Source organism: Mirounga leonina, unplaced genomic scaffold (assembly GCF_011800145.1).
Source record: "Mirounga leonina isolate KUSES-001 unplaced genomic scaffold, KU_Mleo_1.0 Mir_176, whole genome shotgun sequence".
Lineage (NCBI taxonomy): Eukaryota > Metazoa > Chordata > Mammalia > Carnivora > Phocidae > Mirounga > Mirounga leonina.
The window spans coordinates 39,402,641-39,427,213 of record NW_023270454.1 but is presented as its reverse complement, the minus strand read 5'-3'; the positions used below and the strand labels follow the sequence as shown (position 1 = coordinate 39,427,213).

The window sequence follows — 24,573 nt, the reverse complement described above, 5'->3', positions numbered from 1 at the left end:
AGCACATTTCTCTACTATTACATGAAGGTAAAGATAGCAACTGTTTCCCCATCAGCTGCTCTGTCCCTCAGCTGCTCCCATTTACCACGCTAAGATGAAACCAATGAGATGGGGTGGGGGGGCAGCCCCATCCCCCGCACCCTCAAGATGAGAGCAGTATGGTGCTTAGAGTGCTGGAATATCACCCGGATACACCTACATGCCTCTCTTTTCTCACCAATCCTACTTTCAATATAAATCGTTTCCAGGGCCGCCTTTGAACGCACCAGGTACAGTGGCTTGAAAGGTCAGGACAGAAACATTTCTGCCTCTTCCTGTTATAATTCACTCAGAGAAACTCAGCTTCTTGAGAAGAGAGAAGCTGGTGATCCAGAGTGTCAAGGGCATCCGAGTGCGTTCCTGACTCACCTGTGTGCAGCGAGAGATGTCGGGACAACGTCTGCTGTCGGCCAAACACTTTCCCACACACGTCACACGGGAAAAGCTGGTCATTGAATTTCCAGGATGGCAATCCGTTTCCTGCCTCTAGTACTATCTTGTCTGTGTCTGGGCCAAAAGAGCAAAGCATCATGAGGGGCAAACAAGGCATCATGAACAAATTTCATTTTAGTCAATATTCTTCAGAACTTTAGCACAGGCTTCCTTCTGAAGAATGTGGCTGGTAACTGCCTGTAAGTCCCAGTAACCTCTGGTCTTTGTGTTCATTTCCTGTTTCTAAGAAGGCTATTCTTGAAAGTTGTGGTGGCAAATGGATTCCAGTTCTAGCCAAGTCTCCAGTGTTTTCTCTCTCTGTCACTAAAGGTCAGCCAACCAAACCCTCCAGTAGGTTGGTAGCATGCTTTAGCACTGTGCGCAGTATACAGTCGGTACTCAGTATTTGCTAAGTGAGTGAATGGTTGAGTGGCATGTTAAAACTCCAGACATGCACACTCTTGCCACAAGACGGTATACAGAGAGTGCCAGATCTCGGATTCTTTTTTTTTTTTTTTAAAGATTTTATTCATTTGACAGAGACAGCGAGAGAGGGAACACAAGCAGGGGGAGTGGGAGAGGGAGAAGCAGGCTTCCCTCGGAGCAGGGAGCCCGATGCGGGGCTCGATGCCAGAACCCTGGGATCATGACCCGAGCCGAAGGCAGACGCTTAACGACTGAGCCACCCAGGCGCCCCTAAATCTCAGATTCTGATGGGAAAACAAATAGTTCGATCCTTTGAAGGAAATACACTTCCACTGCCCTTTATGAAGAAAAGTTTTGCCCTATGTTTTGGGTTGTGCCGAATCCTTAATGAGGAACCTAATGTTACAGACTCGGTGATGCCAACTGCATCCTACTTGCTATGTTTGTGTCCCCGCCCCCCAAATTCATATGTTGAGACCCTAATGCCCAAGGTGAGGGTATTAGGAGGTCACACCCTGGGAGATAACTGGGTCGTGAGGGTGAGCCTCATGAATGGGGGTGAGCCTCTTACAAAGGAGGCCCCCAGAGAACTCTCTTGCCCCTTTTGCCATGTGAAGACACAGCGAGCAGTAGGCAGTCTGGGACCTGGAGGAGGGCCCTACTCCACCATGCTGGCACCCAGATTTCAGACTTCTGGCCTCCAGAACTGTGAACAATAGATTTCTACTGTTACTATAAGCTAGCCTGTCTGTGGTATTTTGTCATAGCAGACTCAATGGACGCAGACGCTACTCCACATAACACTCCCCAAGGCAGGAGGGCACAACTAGAATTTCCCCGAAGGTCTCATCCAATTAGGGAAAGTGATGAGTGCTGCCAGTTATCTGTACATAATTCGCAGCCATGACTGAGATGTGTGGACATTAATACATCCCCCCCTCTTGTCATCTTAAAAAGTTTTTATTTTCTCATCATCATCCACAGGATTCCCTCTGATTTTCTCATCTGTATTTCTTCCCACTGAACTCTAAATGGGCTGCACAAACATAACTTCTACAGTAATATAAGGAGACGGGTGACAGAGAGAATACCAAAAAGGACTGAAGGGGACCCTTGTCTGGGCCACTAAGAGGCCTTTAAAGGTCTCTCTCTGAAGAACAAGACAATTTACTGAGTTGACAGCTTGTCCTTTACCTCGGTGAATGATCGTGAATCTTTTTAAGGCACACCAGATGTTGCTTTATGGAACCGGATGCCAAGCGGCGATAATTAAATGGTAGAAAGAACTTTTCGGAAGATCCACGTGGATGAAAATGCTCAGACCACTGGACAGAGACCTCAGAAGGGAGAACTTTATTTCCCACAGTTTGGTTAAAACTACTCCCCAGATACAGGCTTGCACCTGCATTTGGGCGAGTGGGCGGGACCAGTTTTTGTTTGAATGCGGATTTGCCAGATAGTGTAATCTAAGGATGAGCAGAAACCAATACGAGTATGTCTGGGGCAGAGGGGGGTGGGGGGTGATGGGGGCATCACAGTCCTGTTTGCTCTGAGGCACCTGCCAGCGATCCCAACGCTGATAAGGCACATTTATTGATTTATCTGTGTTTGTTAAAACACAGCTCTTTGGGCCTCAGGGAGAACAGCCCGTCTTATTAAAGCAGGACCCTGTGACTAAAACCCTCCCGGGGGCGGGGGGTGAGGGGCAGAATCCGGGGGGAAGGGGGTAGGCGAAAAGGGAGGTCCTGGCCGCTGAGCTGTGGGGGACACAAGAACCACTCTCCGATGACCGTCCTTGAGCCCAAGCAAGCAGTGGCCATTTCAGCCACGCTGCCATGAGAGGGCATTTTCGTAGTTCCTTTTAAGTGTGTAATCGAAATGGTACTTCAAAGGAGGGCACCAGTCATACTTCCAAGGAGAGGTCAAGAGGGTACCAGGTCTTCCAATAACATTCACAACAAGAATGAATCAACTGGGTCACGTACCAAACAAGTTGATGCAATTAAAAATAAAGAAGTCTCCTAGTAATTCTTTCAAGTATCAGTCGCACACTTGAGAAGCTGACGCCTCATAAGAAGGCCACTTCCCTCCACGGGCCTTAGAAAACTATTAAAAATATGAATATTTGCTGCAGCGAAGGCGGGAAGCACACCCTCCAGTCACAGTGAAGCCGCCAGAGGCTTCAGGACCCGGCCGGGACCCGAGCCTTGTCTACACCAGCTTCTCTCCCCACCAGCAGCCACTCGTTTTCCCTTCACAGGTGGGAACAAGGAACCACAGGCCCTTTGCAGCTGGCCCACAACATGACCTGGAAATCACAGCCAGGTGAGGCTCCAGGTGGTGGAGCGCAGTGCGGAGGGGAGCGTCATTTTGACAAAACAAGCACCCAGGTAAAGGGCCTGCTCCTCTCCTCGTGGAATTGCAAGGAAGCTTGTGCAAGGAGTCACTCCAGTGCCACGTGAGAAACTGCAGAACCTTTTTGGATTCCTGCTTCCCTCTCTTTTGTCACATTCAGTCAGTCACCAAAAGCTGTCCGTCTGGTTCTAGATGGAGATCTGAATGTGATGGGCACCGAGCAAGGACGAGCTTGGGAAGGTCTACGGTCTGCCCTTCCAAAGCAGGACTGGCCCGCATTACCCCTGAGAATTGTCAGCAGGCTCTCGAGGGGCATGCCAGAACAGAGTAGCTCCTCTGTCTCTTGTTCTTGATGATTGACCGTTATCAGAAATAGTTCATGATCCTGGGGCGCCTGGGTGGCTCAGTCGTTAAGCATCTGCCTTCGGCTCGGCTCATGGTCCCAGGGTCCCGGGATCGAGCCCCGCATCGGGCTCCCTGCTCGGCGGGAAGCCTGCTTCTCCCTCTGCCTCTGACCCTCCCTCCTGCTCGTACTCTCACTGCACGCTCTCTCAAATGAATATAAGAAAAAAAATCTTTAAAAAAATATTTTACGATACTTAAATTGTGAGCCTATTGATAAAGAAATATTTATAAAAACGGATACGTAGGCCTGTACTAGTCTCTGTGAATTAGCAATAGTGACTGTAACCCCACATTAGGGAGACCACTGTGGGGACAGCAGCAGCGAGTATCCTGGTTCATAGATGTAGACACCCAGCGCCATCGCTGTCCTGGGACCCGAATGAGTTGGCATGGCTATCACTGCAGTGATAGGCTACAAGTTTAGCAAAAAGATTTCATGTTCTGATTTGTGTGTGTGTGTGTGTGTGTGTACAACACTGTGGAAGCTAAGACTGACATATATTTTTTAAATTTTATTTTATTATGTTAAGATTGACATATTTTTATGTGAAGTTTTTCTATTATTTGATTTTTTTAAAAACTCTGGAAACAAACAAACGAAAGATCTCAAATATCTCAAAGATCCTTCTGGGATCTCAGTTCTACCAGAACTGAGTCATCACCTCTCACCAAGATTGCTGCTAAAGCCTCCTGAACAGCCCCTCTCCATCCCAATAGCCCCCCTCACTGGTTCTAGAATGGTCTTTCAGAGGCACAAATCTGATGTGTCTTGTCCTGTATTCCAATGGCCCCTCCAGGCCAGGCTCCTTCGAGTGCCTTCTGAAGAGTGTCACAATCCTTCACAATCCTTCTCCAACCAACTCCCGCCTTCAGCTCCCCACTTCACCCCCAAACACCCAAATGTTCAGCAGAGTGAGCCGCTTGTCCTTTTGGAAAACGAACCAGTCCCTTTGAAGCCCTCAGTGCTTTTGAATCAGTTGTACCTGCACCAGAAACCCCTCCCCATCCCAGCCCTTGTTCTACACAACCAAGTCCGCCTCCTTGTCAAGCCCTGCGCAGATTTCATCTCCTCAGTAAACCTTCCCCAATTCCCCAGGCCCCAGGCAGAATGACTCATTTCCCCTCCTCTGTCCCAAGGCACTTTTATGAGTATTTTCATTGCACCACTTTACCTATTATATTATTTGTTGACATATCTTCTATATTACATACGTCTTTCTCACATACAGCAGCCAGTGCGTCCAACGTGCAGCGGCGCTCGGTAAATGCGTTCTCTAGCCCCCCTTCCCTATTAGAACGTGAGTCATCGAGCGGAAGGGGTTCTACGTGATTGACTTCTGCGTCCTCAGCAATAGCACAGTGCCTGATACATAACAAGTGTGTAGTATAGATGTGCTGACTATTTGAATGACTGAATGAAAGCATCTAAGTGAGGCAGGGAATAAACACTATTCTTCTTTTATAGTGGGAAAGACTGAGGCCCGGAGATGGCATTTGTTAAGGTTTATGGCCAATTCAGGGTGAAAATAAGGCTACTTGCCTTTTGAATAGGTGTTTTAACTCAACCCAAGAACTGTGACTTAAGGATTTTATTAGAGAAAATATCTGCGGGTCTGAGCCATACCCCAAAGGTTCTATATCCTTACTTCCTCCCAATAACAATAAGCCAGAAGATTATTCTTTCCAAGACAAACTCTTTGGCAGACTTTGTTGATCAGTTAACCCAGAAGCCCAGCACCCTATGAAGAACTCTTCACATTCATTATTAGTAGCAACGAGCATAAGCCAGCTGAGCACATTTCCACCTCAATTATCTTCTTCTGTTCTGCTAAAAAACAAAACTTAGCTTCTTTTACATTCATAAGGAATTTGCTTTATAAAACTTTTATTGAAGTATAACATTTAGCAGAAAGTTCCACATGATAGTAACTGTTCTTTTAAACTGTTAATAGTCAAGAAACAGTTTGGAATATAGGTATTATTTTAAAACATTTTTTGCTCTTCTCCATCTTTATTCCCATATCCCTTAGCATTTGTTTCATTATCTTAAGTAGCTGTGAATAATGATTTTCTTCATTTCTTTTAGAGCAAAATCATCCTTTAATGATACCTTTTTTTATAGAGAGTCTCAGAGGATTTTGTCTCCTACAAAGCATTTTATTTATCTTCATCGTCTTAGGCTCTGATTCCTAGGATATCCATTAATTATTTCCACAAATTCCTGACTACTCAGTTTTATCTGATCAGATGTTTTTCTCTCTACTTTCCCACCTGTGGCTTTTGTCTTGATTATCATTTGGGACCTTCCCTCTTTCTTAAACTGGTTTCTGTTTTACATGACATAAATACGTACACAGGAGCAAGCCCTTTTATCCCCACGGTACACTTGGAAAAACAGGATCTGAGTGAAAGGAGAGTCACCAATACGAGGCTCTTGGCTCTTCCTGTTTGCGGTCCCTCATTCATAATGAGGCCTAATGACCAAGAGACGGTATGCCAAATTGTGTCTCTTATGACCTAGAGATCCAAGGGGATGCACCATTTCATGTCATGCACGGGTCCTGGGACGATGAACCCCAGCAAGTGTTTCTCAAAAAATTTCCATGAAATAAATCCAGCTGCTAGAATCTGGGAGGGAGCCTGACAGACTCGAAGGAACATTAGATCAAGTACAGGACTCCGATTCCTTCGAATCCATCTCTTTCGTTTCCAAGAGGAAGAAACCAAGGCATACATTCCAGTCCCTCTCCCACAACTTGTATAGGGTTGAGTACCAGAATCAAGGTTTCCATAGTAATGAAGGCTCCAGCCTGCCCCAAACCTTAGTTCAGGGAGGAACCTTAAGGATCTTCTCCTTCAGTGTTCTCTTTTTACTTATAAGGAAACTGAGGCCTAGAGAAGTGAATTATCCCAGGTAACCTGGCTCATGCCTCTGGGAGAGCAGAGACTTCAGACCCTCGGGCTCACGGAAGCTCCTCCAAGCCTTTTGGGATCCATGCCAAAGTCTACAACAAACAAGGAAGGGATTTTTCTTCTCCTCCTGTCCTTTGGCTCTGAGTTTAATATTCTTGGTTACAAGTGGACATGTGCAGATTTAGCAACAATTCACAGACACTAAGATTTCTTTCCGTTTTTCTTCTTGAAAGTGTCAGCCTAGAATTTTTCCAGCCACAGAGAAGTTAGAAACTGTAGTATGTCGAGAGTCAGAATAAAGAAGGAACAAGAGGAAGATCAGATGGGAAAATCCTAAAAGCCATTTCCCTCTGAGGTAAACTAGTTATTCCTGAAGAAAATTCCCCTGGGCTTTTCATTTGACACTTGGGGCACATTTTTGGTAAACAAACAAACAAGCCCCCCCCCCCACCACCACCCCTCAGCAAACCATACCAAAAAAAGAACAAGCAGGGCAAAGGAAAGGACTTGAGTTTGCTTCTTTTCCATTTGAACACCAGTTAGCCCCCGACTGGTGAACTGTTTGGCTTTGTTGGTGCATTCTGCTGTGTGAGAAGATCTCTGTATCTCCTGCCAAAACAATCTTCTCAAAGAACCATCTCTCAACCTGACTTTGGCAAGAGAAATGCGGAGAGGAGAAGGCTTTATTTGGTTAAAGCCGTAAGCAAAAGATTGGCCAAAATGTGACCTCAACGCATGAAGAACTGTCCAGATTGACTAAATCTGCATTGGCGGCTGCATGAGGAAGAGGCTCTGGGGCCGCCTGCGTTTTCCATTATGACAGACGGTATTTTGATCATTTCTTTCTTTCATTGTCAAGCCTGGAGTTTCAAGGCCGATCTCAACTGAAATTCTGAAATCCTGTGCATTTAGAGTCAGAATCCTGGATAGGTGATTATCTGGTTAGATCCTGGCCCTGTGGGTTCCATCCTTTGGTTGCATGAGCTCTGCAGGCCTCTGCTTAAAACAAGCTGCCACCTTCTGAGGGCTGCTTGTGAATTAAGGAGTCAGCTGTGGTGAAGGACTCTTTGGGGAAGTTGACATCTTTGCTCTAGTGCTTGCAGTTCTTCTATAGCCTTAATAGGTTTTTTTTTTTCCTTTTTAAAGGTCACTTCAACTTAGGGTAACTTAGTCCTAACAGATCTATTAGGTTCCCTAGGGTCACCTCTCTGCAGGTCTTTGTGTAATCAAATCCCCTTTAAGGACCATTGCAAACATTCTGCCAAAGCATGGGATTTTCTGCCGGTCAAGACTTCAATTCAATGATCAGCTAGGACAGCAGAATTTAGTGATTGTTTTGGTCAATCTGTGACCAGTTAAAAACACTGGGTGGTGCTTCTTAGGCATAGGAGTTCACAGGCTTGATCTTCTGTAGGCTCCTTTCAAACTTTACTGCTTAACAAACTTAGAATTCTGAGTCCACGCACAGGCCCTGAGAAGATGAAACCCATCAAGCATTTCTCCAAAACTTTCCGTGAAATAAACCCAGCTGGTAGAATTTGGGAGGGAGTTCTATCAAACTCTACTTAATAGAACATTAGATCAAGTAGAGGACACAGATTCCTTCGAATCCAACTCTTATATTTCCATGAGGAAGAAACCAAGGCATAAATTCCAGGCCTTCTCCCACCCCAGGGCACCCCACAACTTGTACCAGAATCAAGACTTCCATAGTTATGAAGGCTCCATCCTGCCCCAAACTTTAGGTCAGGGAAGCACCTTAAGGATCCTCTTCTCCAAAGTTCTCTTCTTACATTTAAGGAAACTGAAGTCCAAAGTACTTAAGCAATTGCCCCACAGTCTCATTCGGGCTCCTTTCAGCCTTGAGAAATCAATGCCAAAGTCTACAACCATGAATGGTTTGTGAAACTGGTTCTTAGTAAACATCCTGGGATCAACCCAGAAAAGTTGGATGACATTTTTTGCTTAGTGCTGGGCAATAGTTAGCCTCAATGAAATCCTTACTGGTTGACTTGTAATCTCTTAAGCTGGTAAAGAATCATAAATGCTTCCTACACCTGTTTTTTTTGTTGTTGTTGTTTGTGCAAGGCATTTTAAGTCAATAGAAGAAAACTGGACCTCGAATCCTCTGGTGATCAAAAACGGTTTGGACTTGGTACCCCTAATTCCAGTGAGGCTGATCACACAGAACTTGAGCACTTCAGGGAACTTCTCTAAGCATCCAAACATGGAGCATCACCACCAGCTTCTGTCACCTCTGTCTAACTTAACTTAAAAAAAAATCCATTGGGAATTTGGATGCTGCGTCTACATTTTCCCCTTACTTGCATTTCCAAGATCAGTGGGTCCTCAACAAGTGCTTATTGAATACATGAGACAGTCACATCACCAAGATCATGATTGTTGAACTAAATGGCAACCTGATTCTACATTGCAATGTGAAAGCAAACTGACAATATTGATCCAGGAGTCGCATCTAAAGGACTTTGGTTATTATCTTGCCAAATCCATAGATCAGCGATCATCTCTCTTCTTCATGACGGTAGTAGGACTTAAAGTCTCAGCAGATGTTGTCAGAATGTCCTAATGTTGAGGACATTTATAAATCTTTGTTAGAAAACCATCAGGTCTGGGAGCTATGTCCTTCTTGTGGTTTTGTAACAGACCCTGCTGATTGCTTATGTAATATCTAACAGAGCTACAAGTTATTTTATTTTTAGGGTGGTTATGTGCCCAGTTAAAAACATGCTCTTCCCTTCCCAGCCTCCATTGCAGTTAGGGGCTAGGCAGGAAAAACAGTTTGGGCCGATGAGATATAGGTAGGAGTTCCTGGGTAGAGAGTCTCTGACATTCCCCCACTCCCTGAAAAAATGACAGTCTTGTAAAAAGGCCATTCACCCTGGGCTCTTCTTCCTCAGATGTCTGGAGGTAGAGCAGCCCTCTTTCAACCATGCAGATGAAAGGCATCTAATAAGGGTTGGTAAGGCAGAAAATCAGAAGGAGGCTGGGTCCTCAAACAGCCACACAGCCCTATCCTGTCTATTTCGGAATTCCTTCTTATGTGGAAAAAAACCCAGATGTCCATTTGGTTAAGTCACTGTGGTAAGCTGAACATAATTGTAACAGAGAAAGGCTTAAACTGTATAACTAGTTTCACCCCATTTTGGCAGTTTATCTCCATTATGCAAAACAGTATCAGAGTTTGTTAAAAGTGTATCAAGGAGATAATGCATAATGAACACAACAGCTTACGTTTATGGAGGATTTACCATTGTGTGAGCTACTGTACTATGCAGGTTACACATATTATATTGAACCTTGTAACAGCACTATGCATTAGTTACTGATATTACCATTCCCATTTTACAAAAAAAAAATAAAAAGGAGTAGCAGGCTTAAGGAGGTTGAAGAATGAATTCAAGGTCACCCAGCTGGTAAGGGACAGCCTATCGCAAACACAAGTCTGTCTTTATCGGGGCAACCCAAACACTTCCCCCAGGATCTAAATGGACAGAATGATGGACTCAGAGCTTCCGCCTCATTTCTCTCGCCCACTTCCTCCCGCTCCTTCCTAGCTCTTGACTGCTGACGGCTTGCTGCATATCAAAACTCTGAACACTGATTACATAAATTTTAATTACCAAATTCCTTCTAGATCAGCTTTCACTTGCCCCAGAATAAGACCCTATAATGACTATTTTTCCAACTTTTCCTAGGGAAGGAAAAAACAGGCACTCAAGTGTGGAGCTACCCCACCCCAGAGTTAAAGATTTGATGGCAAATCTTTAACTCTGAAAGAGTTTCCCTCTATGAATTATTAGAAAGTATAGACCCATATGAGAACATCTTGAGAAAAAGACATTATCCTTGTCTGGGCAAATAGAATTGGGCAAAAAGAGGGATCTTTTTTCTCTTGTTTAGTGTTGAACTAGGTGCTCAATATGTATTTACTGAATAGATGTGGGGATGAATAAACTAAAGGAAAACAGGAGAATACGATAAAATATGAAAATACAGACTTTCGGAATACCTCCTAAGGTACGAAGATTTTAATGTCCACTTACTCCTAAAATTATATGATGTGCTATGCATCACACCTCTACCGTACTTTAAAAATATTTAGTATGTTTCTTTTAAAATTCGAGTCACAGCCATTTCCAAATATTATTCAAGTAAGCCTCTAGGGATTCTGCACTTCTCTTCACTAAGATTGGAATCCACTGGTATTCTCAATTATTCTAGTCCTCTTTTCTTATGGACAAGCTTTGATCATATCATCCATTCCTTTAAAGATTTCTAAATTTCCTTAAAGCCCTTATCAGCTCCAAGACACTGCAATATTCTTGTGTGACTACAACCAGTTTCAAATTTTTAGTCTTCTTCTCTCTCTGCTCCTAATCTATTCAATTCTGTATTAATAGAAAATATAACTCTTCTATTTTGCCTTTCTCTTGACCTTGGGCTTTAGCACATTATAAAATTTATGTTAGTTGATGTCAGCTTTAACATCTTAAGGCAACACTGACACAAATATTTTTCTCCTTGACCCAGAAATGCTATTTGATTAAACAGAGTTATGTGTTTTCATATGGTGGAAATTTCTGTTTGTTGGTTTATTTAATGATTTTCCCCCCAGGTGGGGATCAAGGACAGGATAGGGAAATACCTTGTTAGCTAGGAGAGAAGGGAAAAGATTGTTAGTATTTTCCTATGAAAGTATGCCATAGTGATTGGCAGCACTGGTAATTTGTTACCAAGGATAATAAGTAACAGAGTTGGCAAATGTTTTATTTTTAAAATAAATATATCAGGCCATCTCCATAATAATATCATTGTCAGAAGTTCGAATATCTTGGGCTAAGGTTTACTTAGCACTTATTTTGTTCCAGGCACGGTGCTAAGTCCTGTGCTTGCATTATTTCATTTAATCTTCACAACAATACATTAAGATTGGTCTCATTATTATCTTCATTTTATAGATGAGAGAAATCAAAGCTCAGAACCATTAAGGAATCGGCCTGTTTTCACAGAGCTGCTCAGAGGTAGAGCCAGGATCTGAACCCAGGATACTCAACCTAGAGGAACGTGTAATCTCTGGCTTCCCTTATACTGCTGTAACCCTCTGGGTGTGTCCATGGGGTGTGTCACTCGTTTTTGTGAAGGATCTTTAGTCTCTGTATCAAAGTAGAAAAAGGCTGACTAGCTGCAGGCTTGGAGATTTTCATAGGCTGATGACCTTGATTTGGACCAGGTCCTACGGAGGCCAGGGTCATGTGTTTCATTTTTCTCTTTCCTAGGTGGCAAGCGTCACTGCATTCTATGGTCTCAGAAGAAAACACAGTCTTATCAGCTGCCTTGAACACCAATGTCCCTGTTAAATACACTGCGGAAGGCTTAAAGTAAATTTAATCCTATTCCAAACAGATATCCTAACCACAAGCGGTCTGAAGAACTGAGCTTGTATATGAAAGTTAGGGCATTATCTTTATCGACAGAAATAAATGGAAAATCTAAGCCACTTCTATTTAATCATTTCAGGATTGAAAGAATAAAAAAATGGATTTTTGGCTCACAAACCAGACATGTAAATATCTATTGGCCTGAAAATATGTGAAGAAACAGATAATACTCAATGATACAACTCCAAAATAGTTCAGCAAAAGGAGAAATCTAAAAAAAAAAAAAAAAAGTATCTTTCATTTCATTTGAAAATTGAATGGAAATCAAATAAATTAAATATAAAAATATCAATTGTATATTTCAGCTATGGGCCAAACTATTAAAAAATCAAATAACAGATTTGAACAAACAGTGGCACTTCCTTCCACTGTACTAAAAATGCAATATATTCCAGCTATGTATCCTGTAGTACTGTAGGTGGTATATATGTAGTTTACTTATATATTCTGATTTGGTCATCTTTGAAAGCATCTCTATTTCTCCTCTATCTTTACACAGATCTTAAATATAGGAGACAATAAATCCTTGTTGATTTGATTAAGATTTCACTAACTATAGGCAAAGGAGGGAATATATGCATTGATGTACGATAGATGTAAATTCATATAAATCACGTGCAAACAGACAAAACTGAGAAGTCCCTGTCTTCGTGGTGCCTCTTCCCACCCCATAACAGAAAGCCACTACCTCTAACTTTGATGATGAAAGTTCAACATTCTTTGGAGACTTCCCCTCAGCAGAATCTTTGCCTCACGTTCTGTGAACTAGGGAGAACTAAAAAGAAGGCACATTATTCCTTCTAGTTTCGAGAGAGCCTGAGGTGTGGGTGAGCTAATTGCCTAGTGTCATACAGTAAAATCCTCACTGGCAGTGAACCAGTCTTAGCTTAGTGCCCTCTTCACCTCCTCCCCCTGCTTCCCCACATGCTGAAGTTCAGGTTCTTAATCACACCACAGACCGAAGGCTTTGCATAACTAATCATTCTCCAAACTGTACACTGTATTATAGAACATGTATTATAGTGGAGAACAGATGTCACCGTGAGAATCTTATTTTCTGCTATTTCCCCATTTTGGCATGTGCACATTTGTAACCTTCACGTTGCATGAACAAAGATTCTTGCATTTAATATTAATATGAGGACTCACAAATGCTCCTCGAATTGGAATGCTGCCACATTCTGATGAGCAGCGTATGGCTGTTTTTTCAGCATGTGAATCTGCCTCAAGGTCCTGTTGGTGGGTTCGGAGCTGAAAATGTGGTCACATTCTAATCTTACAGGAGATAATGTCAGGTGAAACTCCTAGAGATATCTCCATTTCTCCGATTAAAAAGCACACACATACCCAACACCATCCATAAAGGCCAATGGAAAAGCTCTTTACTTACCAAGACCAAATCCACAGAGCTATTTCTGCTGTTAAGGAGACCAATAACATCCTCAGCAGAACAGAGCACCGAGTAACACCAAAGCCCAAATACTTGCCTGGCAGTAATCCTGGGTAAAAAGTGAGTTTCCAAAGGGAAGGTTTTCAAACAGACAGGCACACCTATTCTTCCAAAGTGAAGGTTTAACCCAAATGGCAAACCACGATACCTACACAAGGTCCGTTAACCACACACGTGTACCTGCCAAACGACATCAGTCACCAACAGCTGCTTATGGGGAGTGACCGCGTCTGCTTCTTCTTACCTCATTGCATTACTTATAGATAACACTACCACATTACTAAGGCACCATGATAATCGTAACTTTGTCCTTCTAACCCCTTTTTGTCCTAAGGGGACAAAATGGGGAAGTGCGGAATCATGATTCAATTAGGTCCCAGTATGCAGGGCAATGAGCACATTTAAAGGAAGAGAAGCAGAAGCAGCTTTCATTTTTCTGAAGTTCTTTGCTGTACCTGTTCAGCTAGAGTAGGGTCTCTTATATCAGTGGCACCTCAACTAAGGCTTCTGACTTCCTTTCAGTTGGGAGCCAGTCAACTAACATCATATAAAAATGTGTAAAAGAGAGAACTGGTTGTCGATTCTGGGCACCCATATATTTGGCCTAGTAGTTAAATAATCTTGTCTCTCTATGGAGATAAAATGGCCTACTGGATGCAGTAATATGCTCCAATGTGACTCCACTAAACCACTTCTTTGGGCCTTGATGTGCACCCTATCAAAAGGATGCTAACGTCCTCCATATCCTGTTCAATGGGGAAGGATGTAACCATTGATTCCACAGGGTAGAAAAACTTGCCATTTGCAACAACGGAGGGAAGAGACTACTACCTCATTTCCCATTTTAATTATCAGCTCGAAAGGAGGTTTTCTACTGTTTCAAGTGGAGGGCTGCTTAAGATAAATGTTCCAAAATTAAGTATCAATATACACAGATATGTTTTCACTTGTCTGTATATACAATATCTCTGGAAGGATGCCATAAAAACTGGTAACACTGGTTGAGTGGCAGAGGAGGAGGAGGGTGGGGGAGGAAAGGGTGGAGGGGGAGGACGGTAGGAGCCAGGAACAGTGAACTGGTGGTAGGAAGAAGGGTGGGAGCTACACTTTATTTCATCACTTGCAAATTGAATTTCTAACCAACCCTAAAGATCTGGTTTTATCTCTCCATTTACCCTCTTAACACCTGTGCAGGAAATATGGCAACAGCACCAATAATAAAATCTACTGAGAGTTAATGATGTGCCAGGCACTCTGTAAAGTACCTGGTGTAAGTTATATCATTGCTCTTCCCAACAACCTCTATGGTAGATGCTGTCCCCTTTTCACAGATCCTGAACCAAACCACACACGCGAATCAGAAGTGGACATGCTGGGGGTGTCCTTCCAAGGACAGCCCCAAGTTACACAATTCTGGGACTACATTTGCAATGATGATTAATCAGTGGAATCCTAATATGATCTCATATTCCAGAACAAACACTGAGGTGTTGAAGAGTCTCCCACAAATAAATCATACTTGGTTCAAGTGAGAGTAGGAGTCTCTGTGTTGGAGAAGAGAGACCCTAGAGAACAGATTAAGTACAGATCTTGCCCTTAAAGGCAAACTCTTTGGCTTTATGTAAAATTATTTTCAAAAGCTTCATGTTGACCTTTACAGACACTCCCTCTACTGCTCTTATATAATAATAGCCAGAGGATTATCTTTTTATCAAGTTACAACTGTTTACCTGGTCACTCACGAGTCTTATGCTTTGTTCAAGTTGGCCAAGAAAAGATTTGTGAAGTCCCTAAACTTTTAGGAGATTATTCCTTATAGCCCCCCAATTCACAAATGCTGCCTTATAGGAAATGGACTTTGTCTCCTTTCTTTCTTTCTTTCTTTTTTTTTTTTTTTAAGATTTTATTTATTTGACACAGAGAGACACAGCGAGAGAGGGAACGCAAGCAGGGAGAGTAGAAGAGGGAGAAGCAGGCCTCCTGCAGAGCAAGGAGCCCGATGAGGGGCCCCTTCCCAGGACCCTGGGATCATGACCTGAGCTGAAGGCAGACACTTAACGACTGAGCCACCCAGGCGCCCCTGGACTTTGTCCCCTTTCATTGGAGCTTGTTCACCAATGTAAGGCAACTAGTCTCCATTCCCATGGGCTCCTTCAATGCCTTTGTTTCCTGTATTCATTTATTTTAAAAAGAAAGAGGTAAGGAGTGGAATGTTTCTTTTTCTGTTTGGAGGAATTAACACCCTAAGACCTGTTTCTTCAAGTCATGACTAATTTCCAGTTTATACTATAATATGTTGAGTTTTAAGAGATCAAAGCTTCCGTGGTAGAAATGGAAATGATTTATCTGAAAATTCCCATCGTACTGTTGTTAAACCCATACGACTTCTGAGTGCTTACTAGCCAACCTGCTAAATATTTGGCACAGGTTTTCATTTCCGTATGACCGTATGAAATTTTCTTTATCATTTTCTGTTGGTAAAATAATAATAATTGCTATAGAGTCACTATTATCCTTCTTCCCTGATTTTAAGATGAAATGGACAGAGAATCATCCTGTTAAGTTTTATGTTGTGAGGACCAAAGGGACTGAGAAGAAAATCAAGACAAAGGTTTGTGTACTGGAGTTTGGCTGCTCACACTAACTTCACATTCGCCCCAGAGTATGTTACGGCCTGTAGAAAATACCTCCTGCCCTCAGTACAGCAATATACATGATTTGCATTTCTATCACTTCGTATAGCGGTAAGATAGTGACCTGCTTTCAAAATTTACACTAATAAAAAGTATGCAATGACCTAACAAAGAACATGGGTGTTTTAGGGGCCAAACTATACTATCATCAATATAGGAATTTTTCTTTGATACACCCCCCCCACACACACACCCACCCACACACCCACACACACAAGCATGTTTGCAGCTTTAAAGATATTCTAACCTTATTTTTAGTCATTTGCTTATTAGAGCTGAAGAGACAAAATGTCAGGGACGGATATCTGCTACAAAATGTTGAAATATAAAATAGTGTAGAAAGTAAGACAACTACAGCCATTTATAGATCTTCTGAGTTTCAGTGTTTTTACTGTGAGTTCTTAAATTCCTTTACTGAGGAGTAAAGAAAATTATCAAGTTTAGTGAACTTTGTTAGATCAAACCAGAAATCTCTGACATCTGCTGAGAAATCAACTAATGTGAGGCAAGGTTATCTATTGACAAAGCAGCTGGAGCATTCGTTGTCTACACTGACTAGCTTGCCCTCTGATGTGGCTTCATTGTAGGAAGCCGGCAGTCCGCTGGTTCATGAGTTAGCTCAGGTCTACATCAATCCCAGTTTAGCCTTATCTTCATTTCAGATCAAATCCGACTTTCTTTTTATTGAAGTATAGTGGACATACAATGTTATATTAGTTTCAGGTATACAACATAGAGATTCCACAACTCTGTGAATTATGCTACCCTCACAAGCTTAGCTCTCATCTGTCACCATGCAAGGCTGTTACAATACCACTGACTATATTCTCTGTGCTGGACCTTTTGTCCCCACGACTTACTCATTCCATAACTGGAAGCCTGTATCTCCCACTGCCCACCCTTCCCCCACTTTGCCCATCCCCCGCTCTCCCTCCCCTCTGGCAACCGGCTATTTATTCTCTATATTTATAGGTCTGATTCTGCTTTTTGTTTGTTTGTTTATTCATTTATTTTGTCAAATCCTACATTTTGATACTTTATTGGGGGTGAGGGTTACAACTCAAAATTAGATCAAAGCAACCCATATTTATTGAGATTTTAAAACGAAATGAAATTAACAGATATTTATGTGCTTAATAAGATACGGCTCAAAAAAAAATAAATTAAGGCTCAAATCAGCTGATATGAAATCAGTCAGGTGCAGGAACCCCCACAATAACAATGGTTAGAGCTCTTAGTCTCAGGTGCTATGTTAAGGACTATTCTGAGTGTTTTACACGTATTACTTCAGTCATCCTTATTATAACCTTATGAGTTAGATATTATTATCTTTAGCAATTTACAAAAGGAGGAAGTCCAGGCACAGAGAGTGGAAGAAAACTTGCTTACAATCAACTCAGCGAGCAAGTGGCAGAGCTAAGATTTGAACCCTGGGGGTTTAGCTCTTGCCCTAGTGCTGCCTCTCATGTGATTTCGGATTAATGTAACAGAGTGAAAAAACAGGCCATGGTGGACGCCATCATAGTCTCTGACCTCTATCCTCACCAAAGGCTGTCTGGAATTAGTAAGCAGTCTTTCGGTTCCTTGACCTTGAATTAACCTAAGACAAGATATTTGAGGTAGAGACAGCTAGCTGTCCTCCAACACCCATGGGTTTCTTCTTTCTTTAATAAAGGCACCTCGAGGGCGCCTGGGTGGCTCAGTCGGTTGAGCGACTGCCTTCGGCTCAGGTCATGATCCTGGAGTCCCGGGATCGAGTCCCGCATCGGGCTCCCTGCTCGGCGGGGAGCCTGCTTCTCCCTCTGACCCTCCTCCCTCTCATGCTCTCTGTCTCTCATTCTCTCTGTCTCAAATAAATAAAAATAAAAAAATAAAGGCACCTCGAGTTTTAGCTGGACACGGGACTCCATAACAGGACACTGTCAGCCTCCCTAACTGGTAGCCATAGCCACGCGACCAAGTTCCGGACAAGAGGATGAGCAGAAGTGATGTACACAGCCTCCGATCTTGCCCTTCAAAGGGGGTCACGCCCTTGACTTCCTTCTTGCTTCCCTGCTATTTAGCATGTGGATAGGATGGTGAGCAATGGCGCTGTCATATTGGGCCATGAGATGGAAACGATCTGCCAAGGACGGCAGAACAAGACAGAAAGAAAGAGCCTGAGCAGCCTGAAAACACCACAGGAACCCGGCACTGTTTACACTCTGGCTGCTCTATAAGAGGAAGAGAAACTTGTACTGATTTTAAGCCACTGCTACTCTGGCTTTTTTTACAGCCAAAACATTATCCTAATGAATACATGTAATTTCTTGTGTCATTTAAAGGATGTTCCGTTCGTTTTGGGGGTGTAGGACTCTCATTCTATAATGCATATTCTCTGTTTCCTGAGATTTTAATGATAATTCATGAGCACGATTCTGTCATCTTTTTTTTTATTTTTTTATTTTTTTAAAGATTTTATTTATTTATTTGAGAGAGAGAATGAGATAGAGAGAGCATGAGAGGGGGGAGGGTCAGAGGGAGAAGCAGACTCCCTGCTGAGCAAGGAGCCCGATGTGGGACTCGATCCAGGGACTCCAGGATCATGACCTGAGCCGAAGGCAGTCGCTTAACCAACTGAGCCACCCAGGCGCCCACGATTCTGTCATCTTTAATGCTTGTTTTTAGACCACTGTTCTACTGAAATAGTGTCAGAATTGACCAGTTGTTTATTATGAAACAAGTGCAAGTGTTAATAGAGCTATTAAATAACCAAACTGTCCCTTAGAAACTCGAAACATTTTCTAGAAATACCTGTTTACACACAGTTGAAGTGGTATTATTTAGTTTGTATATCTGGTCTATGAGTTTTAGCTTTCAACATGCCCTTGGTATACATCTGCCAACACCTAAGGCAGAGTTTCTACTTCAGCACTATTGATATTTTGGACCAGATCATTCTTTGTTGTAGGGTCTGTTCCATGCACTGCAGGATGTTTAGTAGCATCCTTCCCCTTGGTCATGACAATGAAAAATATCACAGACGCTGCTAAATGTTCCCTAGGAAGTAAAATCACTCCCCAGTTGAGAACCCTACGTTTCATGTATCCCAGGTGGCAGCTTTTGGGGAGGCAGAGGTTGCGACTATTTAAATTCTAGCAGGGATACAGACAGGTAGATCCTTAATATACTTTTCTATGATAGTGGTGCCCCGGTGATTAGCAGGGGCAAGGAGAATGAGCTGATTCTTGTTTTTTAAATTAAGAAGTTCATCAAGCTTTCAATAAGAAGATTCACAGGGTAGTAAAAAAGTCATAGGCATAATTCCAAGCACATTTAACTCTTAGTCCAACTTCCTCTATCCAAGGTTAAGATGAAAATAATTGCGTGAAGTAAAAAAAAATAATAATAGCCCTCTGTGTATGAATAGAATTATTTTACAGAAACTCTAACGATAGTAGAAACTCTGACCCGTCAGAATTGAGAGCATTGCCCTATTCCACTTCCAGTTCCTTTTAGCCTTCATATGTTGCTAGCACCATATTTTCAGACATTTGGATATTGTATATGTGTAATAAGTGAGAATGATTTGCAGGTATTTTCAAACACGTAAGCTTTTTTAGCCCCACCCGTCAAGTTCTTCTACCCTGATACCTCTCACAGTACTTAGCGTTGAATCTATTTTGGCGAATGGAACTGTTCTATGTTCCATGGGATCTGCTCATTCAAAGCGAATAGTATCTTCAAAATCTCTCTATGAGAAAGAGTGGGGGAAGAAGTGTACTCTGAAATGATCCGTCAGGCCTGTCACCTGTCCTGAGATGGAACTCTGGGGGTGAGGTGAGGGAAAAGCTGTCACCTTGCATTTCTTTTGGATCACTACACTCATCAGGAAGGTCCCCAGCACCTTTGGCATAATTACTGATTGTCAGGGTGTGGGAAGCCAATCAATTTGATGTTCATTTTCATCAACAAAGCAGAAGTAATGCCCCAAGGGTGGGATGAAAATGACATGTTTTAACTGAGAGAATTCTCTCTTTGCTGATTTCTGGAGTGGGTGGAATCCAAGACATATATTCTTTTCTCTTTGAGTATTACATATGCTTTTAAAAGCTTAGCTCATTACTGCAATCCATCATTTCCAGCAACCAAGAACCTCTATGACTTTAATCTGAGCATTTTACCCTTCATGGAGGTGGTGGTGGTGGGGGGGTGTGTGTGTAGGGAGGTTGGATGGCAGGAAGGGTGATCTATTCAGAGGAAGAGATTATTTCCAAAAATGGAAATTAAAGGCAACACATTGGGGAGAGAGGGTTATTTATCCCTTATCTAACACACTGAATAAGAATGAAGGCTGGGCATTGTCACAGTTACCAATATCCAAGAAGGTGCAAAACCAAAGACTAGTTTCAGGTATTAAGGACCCTAATAGTTCAATTAAAGGCAGAACTTTAAAAATTTCTTCTTTTTCTTCCCACTTAAGTACACTTTGCCACTACTTTAAGATTTTGAAAAGCCATTCAGAGACCTTTGTTCTTCAATGAAATTCACTCAAATGTAAAACATTGTTACTTTGTCTTTCTTACCTAGATACAAACACAAATATTACCAGACCACATTGGGCAAGGGTTTGGTTTCTTTTGTTTTGTTTGTTTTTAATACAGTAGGGCACAGCTTCAAAGGTCTGGTTCTGGAGTGATCTGATTATTTCAATCCAAATGGGAATTTGGATCCACAAGGTGCTTGACACAAACCACCCTGCTGAGTCAAAACCAAAGATGGTAGTTCTTGGATTTGCCAGAAGGGAACTCAAAGGTGGGAAAAGACTCCAGGGATCCCTATCCATTAGCCCAGTGATGTCCAAATGTCTAGTTGTGACCCACTGGTGGATCATGAAATGAACTTAGAGGGTCTTGACCAGCATTTAAAAAAAGGTGAAATAAAATTGGATAGATTAGAAAATATTAGATATGGTACATGTGTGAAGATTGTTTCATTCATCTGTATCTATCAGTCAACCTCTATACAACCTCTCTGTATATTTTACATCGTCATTTAGCACACACAAACACATACTCATATATAAACGTGAAATTTACTCTAGGTTTTTGTCAAGAAAGCTTGAAAGATATACCAACTCAGTACATCATTCCAATTTATTATGATAAAGTCTCTTAAGAGTCCAACTCTATCAAAACCAGTACATAAAACAACAACAAATATCCTTTTCCTAGTGCAGACTTACAACTCTTTCTTCCAGAAACTTCTTTAATGCCACCCATCTCAGCAATCAAAAAAAAAAAAAAATGAGCCCAAGCTTGTTACCACCTGCAAGAGGGTAAGAAAATCACTTCTTTGCTAGCGAACAATGTATCAGAATCACTTCCTAGTTCTTCATTTGCACAAACCAAGAGTCATGTTGGAATCCAGCTGTTTGCAAAAGGATCTGGAAAGTGTTATGGAGGTAATCTGGGAGGAATTAATATCATCATCTCTAGAATATCAACCACACAATCTGACCTGTGAGACGTCGTCTCTGCCTTCCTTCTGAGCAGAGAGGTTTTTCCAATTGATCAAAGGATTCCTTATGAATCAGTGTCTATGACTCCCCCAAACCTTTCTAAGAACAAAATAAAGTCAGCTTTTAGCTTGACTTTATCATTTAGCTTGAGCCAGTAATGATTTCCCAAAGGTCTAACTGCAGGTTTATCCCAGTTCCTCAATAAAACAAAAATGACTTCAATGCATTCAGTGTGCTACACACACAGGAACATCCTGGTTGGGTTATTTATGCATAAAAAAAAAAAATCCACTTTCTCAAAATGGGTGCAGTTTTCCTTAAATTCATTTCTTTTTGTTATAACTTGTTCTAATATGTGGTGTGCTACCCTGAAGAGCGGCCACTATTGCTAGGGAACAATTAGTTGACTTAAGAACTTCTTTTTTTTTTAACTATAAAATCCCTTAAGTGGAGATTTCTGTTTAAAATTGCAAAGCCGGGGTGCCTGGGTGGCTCAGTCGTTAAGCATCTGCCTTCGGCTCAGGTCATGATCCCGGGGTCCTGGGATCGAGTCCCGCATGGGGCTCCTTGCTCCGCGGGAAGCCTGCTTCTCCCTCTCCCACTCCCCCTGCTTGTGTTCCCTCTCTCACGGTGTGTCTTTCTGTCAAATAAATAAATAAAATCTTAAAAAAAAAAATTGCAAAGCCCTTTTAGAGATTTTTGACTAGCATGCTTTCACATGCAGCAAGGAAATGAATACACATACACACACACACACAAGTGAAAATGGGTATCATTGGACCACTGGTAAAGGTTTGTCTCTCCACCCTCGCCCCTTACCCCAGGGAATTTCGAAGCTTGCATCATCCTGGAGGAAACTGTAATTCACACTCACTCTCTAGCTCAATATTAAGTAGTCAACCTCACGGCTTGCCAACAAGGAGTGGACTATTTATTTTATCATTGAAACATATTATCTCACTCCCTATCTTAGCAAACTGCCTCTGAATGGCTTGGCTGAAAAATGATATGGTAACAGGTCTAGACTAGAGAATCACCTACTCTATTCTGGTGGCCAAAACAAAACAAAACAACCACTTAAAAATGGAGCTGCTAAAAATATATATTTGTATAATGCAAGTCTTGAAAAGTCTATGAAGAAGCTACATTTCCTCAGATATTATGGGTAACAAAATACTTTTTTTAAAGGGATTTCAACATCTTAGGATTATTGTCTATACGTGTGTGGGATGTGGCATATATGCCAAAGGGTTGTCTTGAACCTGAATCCATCAGTGATGGTAGCGATCTTACTTAGTAACTAGGTTTTTGATAATTTAGTACTTGGTGGTCTTTCTCAGTATGGAAGGCAAAGAAAGTCCTTATTCAGTACTATTTCCATGAATGGAGCAAAGGCGAATCCCCCACTCCAGAAGATTCATAGTATGTGCTAGCAAATATGAGTCCTTCTGATTGTCAGTAATGGATGTATGTAACAAATATTTAGGAATTCTGTTGTAAATAATGAATTTTATTGTCGTACACAATATAATTGGGTATAACATTTGTAAAATGCCATCATTAGTGGTTTTAGGATTGTAAATCACCTTTTCATTGCCAGAACTGGCGAAACACACATATACAATAGCCTCTAGGCACGCTTTGTAAGCATCTGTTAGAGTAATTTGCAGTTTTATTGGCGAATTTATAGTTCCCTGACAGAACTCTTTACAAACAATACTGGAGCAGTTCTTGTGTGAAGCTGAAGTCACTTTTCTTATGAAGGCATTCACTTTTCCACAATGAATTCTAAATAATGAATTTGTCTTGTTGTTTTAAAAAATGTCTGATCTCAAATTCTGTAACTTCTAAGCCTTTTTATTAGGTTGAATTGTTAGACTTTTTCCATAAATATTCAGTTAAATATCTAGATAGTAATTTTTAAATAACTGAGAAAGAAAATCAAAATTTCAACTAAACATAGTAAAAATATAATCTCTCTTAAAATAACTCAATAGTAAGAAAAATTAAAAGAGACAAATATTGGGCAACACTTACAATCAATAATTATGAAAGGGATATGCACAGATTCCATCCACTTAATAAAAATAATATTCAGCAAATTAAATTAACTTTCTTTGCCTCTCTTATCTTTATGCACGGCTTCTCTGTTTCCATTAAGCCTTTCAGGGGACTTTATTCAGGCTTTAAAGATTAAATAAGAAAGAGTCGGATTAACTTTTTAAAATGGAAGTGAGATTATGCCATTTCTCTGCTCAAAACATTCCACTGGTTCCTGGCATACTTGCAGTAAAATCCCAAGTCCCTGCTCTTCACCACGAAGCCCTATAAGCTATTCTTTATTTCTCTCTGGCCGTCACTTCCTCATGCCAAATTCACCCTCACCTCAGGCCTTGTAGTTACTCCTCCCTTTGCCCAGAACACTCTACCCCGCCGTGGTGTAAGGCACAACAAGACTGGCTTGGGGTATCTGCTCCATACCTTTTCTCTCTCTTAGCTTTCTCCACCACCCTACCTCAGTGACCCCCCCCACCCCACTTAGTTTTCCCATGATGTTATTATATAGTAGATATAAATATAAATAACATGTTCTTAGGATGTTATTACATATGTATATATATGTGTGTGTGTGTGCGTGTGTACATATTGTAAACAGTCTGTATAATTATTTGTTTATTGTCTGCCTTTCTCCCTCAAGTGTAAACCCCATAAGGACAGAGATTTCATTTTGTTCACTGCTGTTCCCTGGGACCTAAAAAGTACCTGGTATATAATAGCTGCTCAATTAAGTATTTGTTGGATGAGTGAATGAATTTTCTTTTCATCCCATTGGTACACACACCTCACCATGGCTTTTCACACTGTTCATCAGATATTTAATGATACTCAGATCCTTTTATT

General features: G+C 41.7%; 1 protein-coding gene across 1 annotated transcript in view; it reads right to left on the bottom strand.

Annotated features, from left to right (window-relative positions):
- ZNF827 (zinc finger protein 827) overlaps positions 1–24,573 on the bottom strand; it is a 167,463-nt gene that overhangs the window by 19,294 nt on the left and 123,596 nt on the right. Inside the window, exon 9 of the mRNA XM_035022959.1 lies at positions 409–546. Within this exon, the coding sequence (XP_034878850.1) occupies positions 409–546 (138 nt within the window). The remainder of the gene's footprint in view (positions 1–408; positions 547–24,573) is intronic.